This window comes from Diachasma alloeum, unplaced genomic scaffold (assembly GCF_001412515.2).
Source record: "Diachasma alloeum isolate Michigan unplaced genomic scaffold, Dall2.0 Dall_scaffold_00178, whole genome shotgun sequence".
NCBI lineage: Eukaryota > Metazoa > Arthropoda > Insecta > Hymenoptera > Braconidae > Diachasma > Diachasma alloeum.
The window spans coordinates 547,539-560,815 of NW_021680344.1; the positions used below are offsets into that span (position 1 = coordinate 547,539).

Sequence of the window (13,277 nt, forward strand, 5' to 3'; positions counted from 1 at the left end):
ACGAAGTTATTACGTATATTTTTTTTTTTTTTTTGATACGTTATACAGAGCTGATGATTCTCTTTTTTTTTCATTTTGTACAAAAAGAATTATTACAAAATAATCGAAATTGAAAAAAATGAGTTAATAGACACTAGTTATTAAAAGAAATTCTTAATATGATATAATTGAAGTTCATCGCAGTTATCTGTGGAAATATTCCACAATATTGTTTTTACATTTATTATATTGGATTGCTTTTCTATCAAATACAGTCAACAGCCGATTTTTTTTCTATAAAACGTAAAAGTAATAACGCTCATTAATTTCTGTTTATTTTCATTTATGGAAGCATTTAAACGGTGAGGCTTTCTGTAATCGCTTCTCGTCAGCGAACAATTTTGGAGAAATGTTTGCTACAACACATGCCACATTTTATCGAATAAATTAACTACTTTTGAAGCTCGTTTTTGTTTGTTCAATTAATTTTGATATTTTAATTTTATTGGAGTCTGTGGTTTTACGCGTCATTGTCATAAATTAAATTCACCACAGCAGGGGTCATGCTTGTCAGTTTATACATGATATCCCCTGATTAAATAAAAAAACCATTCTAAATAATTATTTCTCCTCTAGTTTCAGACTCAATACAATTACCGATTTCCAATAATGGCTCTCAATTAATTAGTTTTCTAGTTAAACCAAAGAATGCACCCTGCAATAATTCGTCATTTTCCTTTCACAAAAATTTCTAATAATTAAGAATTCGCGCAAGTTGATCATTAAAATATTCGATATAAATTGAATCAGTATTCATACATTGCAAAGTAAAGATACAGTTCATTTTTCATGTTCCGGTTTTCCAGAAACACATTTTCCTCATAATGATTATTTTACATCTACTCACATACAATAGTATCCTAAAAAATTGCTCCTCTAATGTCTCTTTTTACATCAGTAATACATGATTCAGTTATAGCCTCGAGAGTTATTCATGTCCACGAATCTCAAGAGTATTGACAATTATTTTTTGACATCAATTCATTCGCAGTATAAACATTCACACCTATTTAAATTGATATCATATTTTGCGTTTTAAATGAATTAAGGAAACTGAAAAAAAATGATATTATATTTTGAAATTCAGTCAAATACTATCCTGTTTTCTGTTAACTGATAAATTCATAAAAAATAGAGGAAAAGAAAATATCTTTTGCTATAAATGACAAGTAAACAAGGAAATATATACGATTTATATATAGTATGATTAATCTGGTGTATGCGATTCAGTCATTTTTATGCATAACACAGTTTCGCATTCATGTCCTATCACTGACAATTATTAGTTCTACAACTTGATGCTGCAGCTTGACAAAAAAAAATATATGCAATGAATTTTTGTGCAAGAGCGTCAGTGTACATCTAAATTGGGGCTTTTCATGGATTTTTTAATTTCAACATGCAAATTGGGTGAAGAATGTTTATTTTTCCATTTTGATAAATAATCAATAATAGAAAGGAGATAAGGGACTAAAAATTTAGCGATGCAGATTCTTTCCAAAAAATGGAAAAATATGTATTTGATGGTTTGTTTTATCAAATTTTCGTATTTAATTGATTAATCCAATCCAATTCAATTATCTCCAATCTCTTTTTCCCAATAAAGTATTTTTCGGATTCAGGTTAATTGAATAATTGAGACTAATTCAGCCACAATCACCCATTAAATCGTTTTAAATCTGATATGTGTTAATCTGCTCTTCACGGTCTTCAAAGATTCCCACTCCCTGCGATTTTCTGTCTGGGGATAATTCTGGATATTTTCCTACGGTCATTAGCGAAACGAAAACGATTATTTAAAAAATGTCATAACGACGAGAAAAAATCATAAACGTCTGACTTTCATTGTAGAAAAGTATTCAGAGTCCCTGTTAAATCGACGAGTCTCAGAGAAATTTTTAAATACCATATTAACGTTAATTCTCCGTTCTCTGAGCATCCTTCGTGTCTCATTCTTTGGCGTTACGAAAGTCAAATCCGATTATCGTATTTCACTTTTAACACATGTTTCGTCTCTTTTTCAATATAATTCTTGCAGGCGTCAGCCTGGAATTAGCTGCGTTTTTCTTTTAAGTACAAGCAAGATCGATATCTTGCAACTAACAATTGTTCATAGTGGAAACTACGTTCTTCCATAATCTGTAATTGAACAGTTCATTTATTGCCCTCATATTATTGATACACAAGGGGACAACAGCGCATTAACACCAACTTTCACTTTCACGCTCTTCTACACCATCGCTTTCTTCATCGCTCGGCTCTTCGCCGTACATATCGGCTAATTTTCTAAACCTCGGGCCGAAGTTGGAGAGATAGTTGAACTTCAAGTCTCCATCATCAGTACCTGGATACAAAAAGAAAACAAATGTGAGGAAAGATCGTATGATGAAACAACTTAAACTGTTGAAACAATTTTTTAATGGAGAACAAAAACTTATTTAAACTCTTGTGAACAATTATTTGATCTTTTTTCCTTCTGCTATGAATTTTATTTTACTTTTCATTGCCTGAATTTTTTGCCTTTTTTTTCTGTTGATAAAATATCGTTTGGGGATTGAGAAGAGACTACTATGAGTTTTAAATGGCGGGATATTGGAATGAGATTTCTCCTACATTGAAATTCGATTATGCCGTGGTGGCAGCAGTTTTCGAATGAGACCCAAACAGCCGAATTTGGAGCACCCGTGCGGCATAATTTCGAAGGACTAAATATTTAAAGGCATCGAAATCCATTTCCATTGTTTTCCTCTCAAAGTGCAGTCATTTCTGCACGAATTACAATATTCATATGAATTACACAGAGTGCATTAAATTCCTCAAATGACATTTATCCGGAGTGCTCGAACAACTAATCTGTTTATCGAGCCTTATGTAGTGTACCGACGGTTGGATTCAGTCAAAATGTAACCAAACAATTGATTTCAATCAGTTTCTATGAGTTGAGGGATAATTTATCAAAAATAGTCCCCCATGATCCTTATTCTGACCCTTGTGACCTTAAGCTTCTGACCCTTGGTTTTTGACCCCTATGTTTCTTATTTGGACCCTTACTCTGACCCTGTAATCCTTAATGTGATCCTTGTGACACTTATTTAAACCCTTAATCGTACTCTTGTTATCCCTATTTGGGCCCTTAATCTGACGCTTGTGATCCTTAATGTAACCCTCGTGAACCTCATTTTGACTCTTGTAATCATTATTTTGAACCTCATGGCCCTTATATTGACCCTCGTGACCCTCATGACCATCAATTTCGGAGTCTTAATTTCGAGTGTCAAATATTTATCACCAGAAGTCGATTTTGATTTTTATAATATAGAGACAAAATGGAATTAGCTATGTAGGAGTCAAATTTCAAAAAACTAATTCGTAATTGTTATTTTACACTTTTTTATTCAACCCGCTCACGGAGTTAACGAACAATAAACAATTAATTTTTTTGTTACACCCCTACTCGCTACGCTCGCCAACCCCCATATGACCCCCGCGGCTCTTATTTTGACCCTTATGACCCCTAATTTTGAAGTTTTAAATTCGAGTCCCAAATTTTTATCACCAGAAGTCGATTTGGATTTTTATAATAAAGAGAGATTATTCATTTTTAGATATATACAGGGTGACGGCAGCAGTTTCTTTACATATTTCAGGCAGATATAGAATGGAAAATCGAAAATTCAATAGTACAAAAATTACTAAATTCAGCCAATTACATTGCGATTGGGTAACGCCATGATGGTAAACGATGACGCAGTTGTCAATGAGACTTGATATGATAGTTCATATGGCTCATCATGTTGTTGATAAAATTATCGATTCATGGCTGCAATGAACATTGCTCAAACTATCGCGCATAAAGTTGCTAAAATCATCGCGACATTTTCAATCATGGTGACATGGTGGGAGCCTCCCATGATGTTATTGGGTCAATCATTGAAAAATTCTAATGCTCACTATTCAAAAATTTATTATCGTAATTTCATAATTCTTATGCCATTCAATTACTGATTTTCTATTCTATATTTTCTCACAATTTGTAAACAAGGTGCTGACGTCACCCTGTATAATCGATTTTCAATGCGTCAGAAATTTCATACCAGTCTCCCCTTAAGCGTCTATTTTCGTCTTTTGTGGAATAAATACAAATGATATTGAGATGTTCAAGAATTTTCTTTCGGGTAGATATTAAGCAAACTCCATAATTTTCACTTGGTGGAGATCAACAATGATTCCAACAATTCCTTCAGAAGAGTAAAACCAATACATACATGATGCTAATGAAGACAAAGATCCATCGGAGTTCCCTTCTCCCTCATAAGCATAATGCCTGACATCGTCGAAAGGATTGGTGTCTGGATCTTTGTCACAGCTCTCCTTCTTACTGTCTAAGAATCCACAAATATCTGGCACTTCATCAGGTGCTGAAAAAACCAATGAAAAAATCCATTGAAAAATAACTAACATGTGACATCGAGAATGACAGATAAGTTGATAATATTCACCTCGTCCTTGGTGTGCAGACGGTGCAATTTTCGAATCAATAGGTGGTGCATCATAAATACGCCTTAAAACATTCAAATCGTATCCCGTATCAACTTCACCACCCCCCTCATCCTCATAATTGATGATGTTTTCCCTTATGTCATCCATATCCTTGTACAAATCATCACGCTTTCTCCTATGTACAACAACCGCCAGCAGCAGTATCAGCAGAATAGCAACACAAACTAATATAGCAACTAGGAAATATGAATCAATTCTAAAAGAGACTGCTTTCGCCATACCACGACCACAGCCTGGATCAGCGTTTTTCGATAATGCTGGCCTACCAAGATTATACGTATTGCTATTGATTGTCATATTCCTAATACATCCTGAAAATCCTCTGTCAACAGGATCATAGCTCCATCCAAACAAACGCGCCATCTCCTTTAAATTCGTAAACGTTCCACCAATCTGTAGTGGACTATTGACATTCAAAAATTCATTTGGCCCAACTGGTGCTGTCAGAAGCATACACGCAGAAATTCCACAATTATCGACTTTCATTTCAATAGTTGTCTTTGTCCAATACACATCGACCCTGTGACTTTTCCCATCAGTTAATTTAATCTTTGTTTGATCAAGTGACACTGTACCACTTCCATAATCCACATGAAGTACAGCAAAACCATTGCGTATTTCTAGTGCCATAAAATCCTGTACCCCAAGTAATTTACTGTAACTCATAGGTCCAAAATAAAATACAAGACCATCATCAACGTATGGCATTAATTCAAGCCCCAAGTGAGAGTCATCACACGCCTGTCCAGGTGGTGGCATAACAGCCCATCCATCACCATGAAATCCAATTCCAAGTAATTCACAACGTGGCCCCTCTAGACCTGGAGGGCACTCACAGCGGTCGAGCAGTGGTGTTCCACCGTTGAGGCACATTATTGGCTTAGCCACGTGGCACATACACACTGGATCAACAACAGCACGCACTCCAACGAATGAACTTGTATTTGTATAAACAGCATATGGCACTGTATCTATATTCAAATCACTACGGCAAGAATTGTTGCAGTGAGTCCTTTCAAACAAGCACTCATCAATGTTGATAAGCATAATATCAATGCCGAGTTCCTCGGAAATTTCTTTAGAATTCTGAGCGACAATTGTGTTTAATTTCTCAGGTGCATAGTAAGGGCTTCCGTGCGCTGAAAATCTCACATCGAGTAGACTCTTATTATTGTAATGTGGGGAATGAAGTACAGTGAATACATCGACATTTTCGATGGTATTATTCAACAATGTTGCAAATCTCTCCTGAAAGATACCCTTTTTACTGATACCTGCGTCATTAGGTGTTACAAACTCCTCAGCAGTAACTCCGTACAGTCTTATTGATCCAGACTCCATAACCGCCTCTTCAGGTATCTCCTTAACCGTAACATTGACGTAAGCGTCTACCTCATGTAGTGCAATAAGTTGACTCTCCTCAGTGACTTTGAATTTAAGTAAAAATGTACCGTTTTTAATCCCTGAGAGAAGCGTTATCATACCATTTGTTGGATTCAAACGAAAACCACCATGGCTCTGTCCATACCAGTTGAATGTTTTGTCCGGCAAATCCCAATCATCAGGATCATTGACATACACCCTACCAATTTCCGTGTCTGGAGCCATACCTTTGTAATTATACACAAATATTGAACTCGATCCCTCCTCCATCGCATTGTCATTCTGATCACCAATGACAACTGTAAGTGTCGATGTGCCAGTCATGGTGGGAATTCCACTGTCACTTATAGCAATTGGTATATTATAACTTTTTCTCTCCTCCCGATCAAACATCACTTTAGCCTGAAGATCGTCACCAATAATGGCAAATTTACTTGTTATCACTTCGTCAGCAGTATTCAGATCAATGCTGAATTTGAATGGTGGGCCATTATCGTCGGAGTCCCAGTCTCTGGCTTTGAGTCTAGTTATATTACCAGGGTGTTCATTTTCGTACCAAACCACTGGCTGTTGCATATCTAAAAATGGGGCATTGTCATTTATATCGATGAGCGTTATGTTGATAGTAACATGGCCGTGGAGTGCCTTCGGTGAGCCATCATCGTCCATAGCCAGAACAATTACCGACCACATTGGATATCCATTTGGAGGATCTCTGTCCAGCGGTTTCTTCAGTGTCATGCAGCCAGATTTGTCAATGCCAATCAGTGGTTTTTGATCCTCTTTAACGATGAAGTAAGCAATACGCTGATCTGCATTTCTATCTTTTATATCGGGATCATAAGCTTTCACCGTTGTTATACATCCGTCAACAAGTTTTTCCTCTTCAATCGTTGGATACATGTCAAATTCTTCGAAAACTGGTGGATTATCATTAACATTTTCAATGAATATTTTAACCATAGCGTCATCGTCGAATACACCGTCAAATGCACGAACAGTTAAATTATACTCGGTTATTTTTTCGTAATCAAGGGGTCGATTGACACGTATTTTACCGGTTGTACCCTCGATGTAGAAGCTATCATCAGTGTTGCCAGATATTATACTGTAAATAACGGGACTAGCTGTGTCCTCATCCAGCGCTTTAACTTCGGTAACTAGAGCATTTATGTTGGCATTCTCGAGTATTGCATTGGCTGTGTAGACGGGCTGTGTGAAACGCGGTGGATTGTCATTTTTGTCAGCAATTTCAATTCTAAAATCTTGCTCACCTTTGTTGGGCTCACCACTCTTGAATAGGGCACTGGGTGAATTATCGATTGCTATTACTTTAACATTGTACGTATCCTCCGCTTCTCTATCGAATACAGTCTTCGTTGTTATGTTACCAGTATTTTTGTCAATGGCAAAGTGGTTTTGAAAATTACTGAGATAATAAGTGACCTGATTGTGTGCTGATGTACCATCAGCATCAATGGCACGTACTTGCATAACAGGCACACCAGCCGGTTCATTCTCAAGAACACTACCCTTTTTCATTTCACGAAATACTGGTATATTATCATTAACATCGAGTACTTCAATGTTAACGACAGTTTCAGCAGCTAAATTATACTTATTTTGTACACGAACGATCAATGTATACTCAGTATTACTCTCATAATCCAAATGTTGAGCGAGTTTAATGTCAGCTGTATTTTTTGATGACTCCAATCTGAAGGTATTACCTTTGTTTGTTTGTTCTGTTCTACCAGGCAAAAGTTCAAATAGTAAATCTGGACTGTCATTTATGTTTGAAACTCCCTCCAGACGTACAATCGTTGCATCAAAGTCACTGAAGTTTTCACGTATACGAATGGGTTCAAGGGATCGTGGTAGAAATGCTGGTGCTTTCTTGTGTGATTCAACAACGCGAATGTCCAAATCTATGTCATTTCCACGGGGCTCTTTACCAAGATCCTCGGCTCTCGCTATCAAACGGAATTTGTACTCTGGATCTCGCTGGGGAGAAATAAAATGATTATGTGAAAATTATGCCAATGAGGGGGTGGATTAAATTGCAATCTTTATGATAGTGTTATTTCTTACGTCGATTGTTTGGTTTAGGAATATTACACCAGTTTTTTCGTCTATTCGAAAATATCCACTGTCTTCTGGGCGTTTTGATGATATGCTGTAACGTACTACCGAATTATTACCATCGTCGATATCGGTTGCTGATACCCTCATTACTTCGTGATCTATTCGCAAATCTTGCGGTACTGATTCCGTGTATACCTTTAATTAGACAAAAACGTAGCAAGAATTAAATGAATGCTAATGGGAAATTTGATACACTGGGTAATAAACTGATGATTTATTCAACGACAGTTGCATGCAATTGTTCTCACACTCGAAATGACATCAACAACTTTCGGTTCAATCCTGTGCTCAATATTCTCAACGAAATTGTATATTCATTATTTATAATTTTGTATATGATGAATAAATAAAAATCAGAGAGACAATTGAAAATAAATAAATGTAAATGGGACAATGACAGTAACCATCACACCGAAAGTTGTAGACCAACCTTGTATATTGAATATCCCCGTGAGACCTGATTTCAGAGAGAGAAATGTTGAAAAGCACAAAATTTGATTAATAGCCACATCTCAAAAGCGTAAGAAGAGAAAAACTTTGATAGTATTTTGTGTACCGCAATGAGAGGTAACTTTTTAATTAGAGGGTTGGATTGTAATGACTTACCACTTTGTCGAATACTGGCGAATTATCATTGACATCCTCAATGGTGACTTTAAAGGTACAAACGTCATCCAATTGGGGACGTCCATTGTCTGTTGCTAAAACAGTTAAATAGGCTTCCTTCTCGCGTGCTGGCTCATCTCTGTCGAGCATTTGGGTTGTTTTTATGAAACCGGTTACGTTGTTTATTTCAAACTTGAGCTTTTCACCAGGTGCAGTCACAAAGCTATATGTTATTGTCCCTGAAGTAATGAATGAGAATATTAGTACCAGACAAGTCCTCAATTATTTATCTAGGAATCTAAAGGAAATGACAAAATTCTTTCTAGAACTCTTTTTTTGTTGACAAAAATCAGTGCACTGTTAGAAATTTCTTGAAATTTCAGTCACGGCGTCATCTGAATTTTCGATGTTGTGATGCTGAATTCAATTTCAAATGAAAGCGTTCAATAAATTTCTCATTCATCTTGAAAATTCAAGAAAAGTGGGGTTTTCATGTTGAATAATCATTGATTTGTCAATGAAAGCTTGAATTTCCACACCCACCGTGAAAATTGAACATCATATACAATTCAATTTTTAATAGATTGTGTATTCGAAAAGGTTGTCTGAATTTTTCAAATTTTCACGGTTTTTCAGGGCCGTATGAACCTGAAAATCGAGAATTGCTTGAATATTCAAGAAATTAACTGATTCGTCAATGAAGAAATATAGTATAGAAATTTCATGGTACTTTGTCGTTGTAAAAAAGTTCAAGTTTTTTTACTTGAAATTTCATGAGTAATTTTCTAACAGTGTAGCGAAGTGATAAAATGGTTCAAGTAGATTTGAACTATTATCCAGTTTTCAATGACTAGGCAAGGGGGCGCGCGCTTTCCGCGCACATGATTGGCTAGTGATTTATATATATTATTTTTGATCATAAGTTATTCATTCATTTTTTAAAAAGGAGTTAATGTCCGCCTTAATTATGATGCGATTTGAGAACAATGTGACGCGAGCCATAAACGAATTATTATTTCGAAATTTAGTTAAGGCGTCTTGAATATTCTACTATATCCACTCGAAATTTCTGGACAATTCTTGAACCTTCCATAACAAAAGGTATTCAAACCCGCACGCTCCCGACCAAATAAATCAGTCGAGTGTCGGTCCGATTTTCAAACTCGATGTAAACATATCTAGCGTGCTAAATACAACACCTTTATTCTGCCAAACCACGAGTTATTATTCTTCGACATACACCTAACCGGCACAAAAAATTTGAAAAATGATGTTCAAAAACTTGCTCAATGAAAAATTCACGTTGTAAGCTTCAAGAAATTAGGTGCATCTAAGAGTGAAATTAGTCCCATTTTCCAAGTGTGGAAATAAACATCTTCGGAATGAACTGTCCGCTGTTGAAATTCATAATTTTTTGGTTTGTTTTTGTTTTTTAAAACATTATTCTTCAACTTTTTTTTAAATGTGCATATAAATTTATTGTTCATAATAATTCCATAAGCATTTTCATTACATCCAAAGGTTCAACATTTTTTTAAATTTCAATATTCGAATTTTTCAACTATATTATTCCCGTTCAGATTTCCTGCATAGCTTAGCTACCACACATATAGTGATATAAACCCCACGAGCCCACGAGCTAAAAAACATTTTTTCACGAGTTACAAACAATATTTTTCATCACAATGTGGCGGAAATTGGACTTTTAGGCACGCGGAGCGTGCCGAAAAGTTCACTTTTCGCCACAGTGTGATGAAAAAGTTTTTTGTCATTTTGTCATGACGGCCGTAGGCAGAGATTCACGGACGCGGAGCGAAGCTTCACTCCGCGTCCGTGAAACGCTGCCTTACGGCCGGAATGACAAAATATACAATTTTATGCAGACGCCCACATATTTGGCATGAACTCAACTGGACACACACAGAGAAAAGAAAGTTTCTACTTTCCAGAACCAAGTTACCAATTTTGAGAAACTCATGCTTCTAGGAGGCATTGTAATAAAAATAAGAAACTAGTTATTTTATTTCAGATGAAAAATCACAAAAATTCAGTACCCAAAACCTACTTATTTCAAATTAAGAATCGTGGTTTTCTTAAACTAATAACAGTCTAACGTCTAAAGAATTCTAGAATAATTAAACGTTAATTGAGTCAAGGTATAAGGTAAAATACGTTGAATAACGAAGGATTTATGAACATAAGTAGATTACTTTTAGAACTGGTAAATCATCAAAAATGAAAATGCACTTAAAGATACCCTAGTACTTTGGCTATTTTGTCTCCAGTGAAATGCTTTTCTACTATTGTGGTCGAACATGAGAGCCTTCATTTGACCCCCATTTGACCCGAAGTTTCCAGACATTTTATTGATATTATTATTTAAACTTTGCAGGTCTGAATTAGAATCTCGATATTATAACCGTTAGATAACATTTTAACAATCTGAAAAAAAATAGAAAGTTTACTCTTGGAAATAGATCAATAAAATAATTTAAAAATAGCAATTTTTCAAAATTACAAGCATTTTCTATAAGTAATTTATAAACAAACAATGTTTGAACAAATTTAATCATATTCAGAATTTTACCAGTAACCGATTTTATTTCTAAAAAATAAGGTTTCCGAAAGTTTAAATAATTTCAATCATTTATTTATAAACAATGAATGCTTAAAAAAATAATAAGTTTGTGCAAAATGTCACTTGAATGACGCTCAATATTCAGATGTTCTTGATGAAAAAAAAATATAAATTTTAGAGCCAGAGTTTCTTTCACCTGACAGGAAATGTGTCTTAATTTGAGTACAATTATACGAGATTTGCGGGAAAATTAGAAAATTAGAACTTTTCTTTTCTAATTTATACGGAAAATTTTCTCAAACTAGGTGGAAATTCCGCTTATTTCGAAGATTTTTTCACGCTAGATTCCAGTACAACAATGTTTACAGGAAACTAGAAACTTTTCATCTCTATGAAGATGACTTGGATATTTGTTTGAATTGGCATACGACTTTTTCATTGTCGAACATGAAAATCGAATGTAAAACATTTGACAATTATTGTCCAAACAATGAATTGATCCTTAAATTACCTCCTTCATCGGGTGGATCTCTATCCTCCGCATGAACCTGAATTACCATGGTACCTGCTGGCTCTTCTTCCTTAACAACTGGTGCATAAGCCGAACAATCCGAAAATACAGGTTTGTGGTTGTGTTTATCATCCCGCGTCTGCGAACGAAAAAAAAAAAATAGGAAAACCGTTAAATTGAATCATAAATAAATAAATTCGAATTAAACTGTACGTAGTCAAATACGAGAAGAAGATCTCATCAAGCCACCGCATAATGCATGAATGTACTTTTTGACGATCCCGAAATAAGACGTCTGAGAGCTAGTTACTTCTGAGGCCTGATGTTTTATAAACTCCGTAGAGTGTTTGACATTTTAAATATTTCAAACCGAATAAATTCGATATAAAGTCCTGCCACAATTGTCGTAGTCAGGATTTGAGTTGTAGTAGGTCATGAGTAAATTGAATAAAACCCGCCCTGGAATAAACAATAAGGCACTCACCAATGATTCATCTACACTGAAGTGCTGGGATCGTGTATCCAAGTGCCTGAAGTGCCTCAGCTTCGTTGTTTCACCTGCGAATCAATTCATTTTGATTTTATTAGATTTAGTTCCAGTGAATTTTCTAGTTTAATCAAATTACTTATTTTATTTTTATCAGCTCTTTCCCGGAATAAAAATGTACATGGGTAAACAGAAGCGGATATGAAAAATGAGGGCGCTAGCCGAGGTGATGATCGACCGTACAAAAGGCAGCGGAAATAACAGGGCATTTTGACGAACCCTTTGGGGGGTGCAAAGCCGCGAGTCAGCGTGTAATTACAGGCAAAAATCGCTCCTATCTCGTCTGTCACCTTGTCTACCCCCAGTATCGAATCACCAATGTTCCGGCATGCCACACACATAGAGTTGACCATACAATACAAAAAAAGGAAAAAAAAATTGAAAAAGTACCTGAAAAGCTTTCACCAGAGAAACACGTGGTCCATTGCACAGGCCTGAATTAAGTATAGTTTTTTTGCTAAAAATTAGCAATTTGCTTCCGAATGGATTAATCGAATTAAAACAAACAAGTACCTATTCGGTTTTCTGTCATTAATCTCAGATTATTAGGGATCCTTCCTGATGTTTAACCTCAGGGAAATTCAATGGTTTTTTTTTTAAGACAATTTGAGATAACATTTTTTAGTGAACTGAATTTATTTTAAATTAGACAGATTGAGTGAAAACAAAATGAATGTAAAATTTGATATCCCAAGAGTTCATGCTCCTGATGCATCAATGTTGATATCTCCTCGGTCGTACGTAAATTATTTAAATTTTATGTTTCCGATTAAATTAAAATTGAATTGGTTTAAACTTCCACTGAATATTGATTAAACCTTGACGAAACCTTGGTTAAACCCTGATTAACCTCCGACTAAACTCCGACTAAAATCTGACTAAACCCTGACTAAATCATGATTAAACCC

General features: G+C 35.4%; 1 protein-coding gene across 1 annotated transcript in view; it reads right to left on the reverse strand.

The window, feature by feature from the left end:
* Positions 1-137: 137 nt before the first annotated feature.
* Positions 138-13,277, reverse strand: part of LOC107040392 (DE-cadherin) — a 39,788-nt gene continuing 26,648 nt past the window's right edge. The window contains exons 2-8 of the mRNA XM_015260474.1: positions 12,307-12,380; positions 11,823-11,961; positions 8,734-8,972; positions 8,074-8,262; positions 4,539-7,986; positions 4,305-4,457; positions 138-2,383 (exon numbers count right to left, since the gene is read on the reverse strand). Of these exons, the coding sequence (XP_015115960.1) occupies positions 2,241-2,383; positions 4,305-4,457; positions 4,539-7,986; positions 8,074-8,262; positions 8,734-8,972; positions 11,823-11,961; positions 12,307-12,380 (4,385 nt within the window). The 3' untranslated portion in view covers positions 138-2,240. The remainder of the gene's footprint in view (positions 2,384-4,304; positions 4,458-4,538; positions 7,987-8,073; positions 8,263-8,733; positions 8,973-11,822; positions 11,962-12,306; positions 12,381-13,277) is intronic.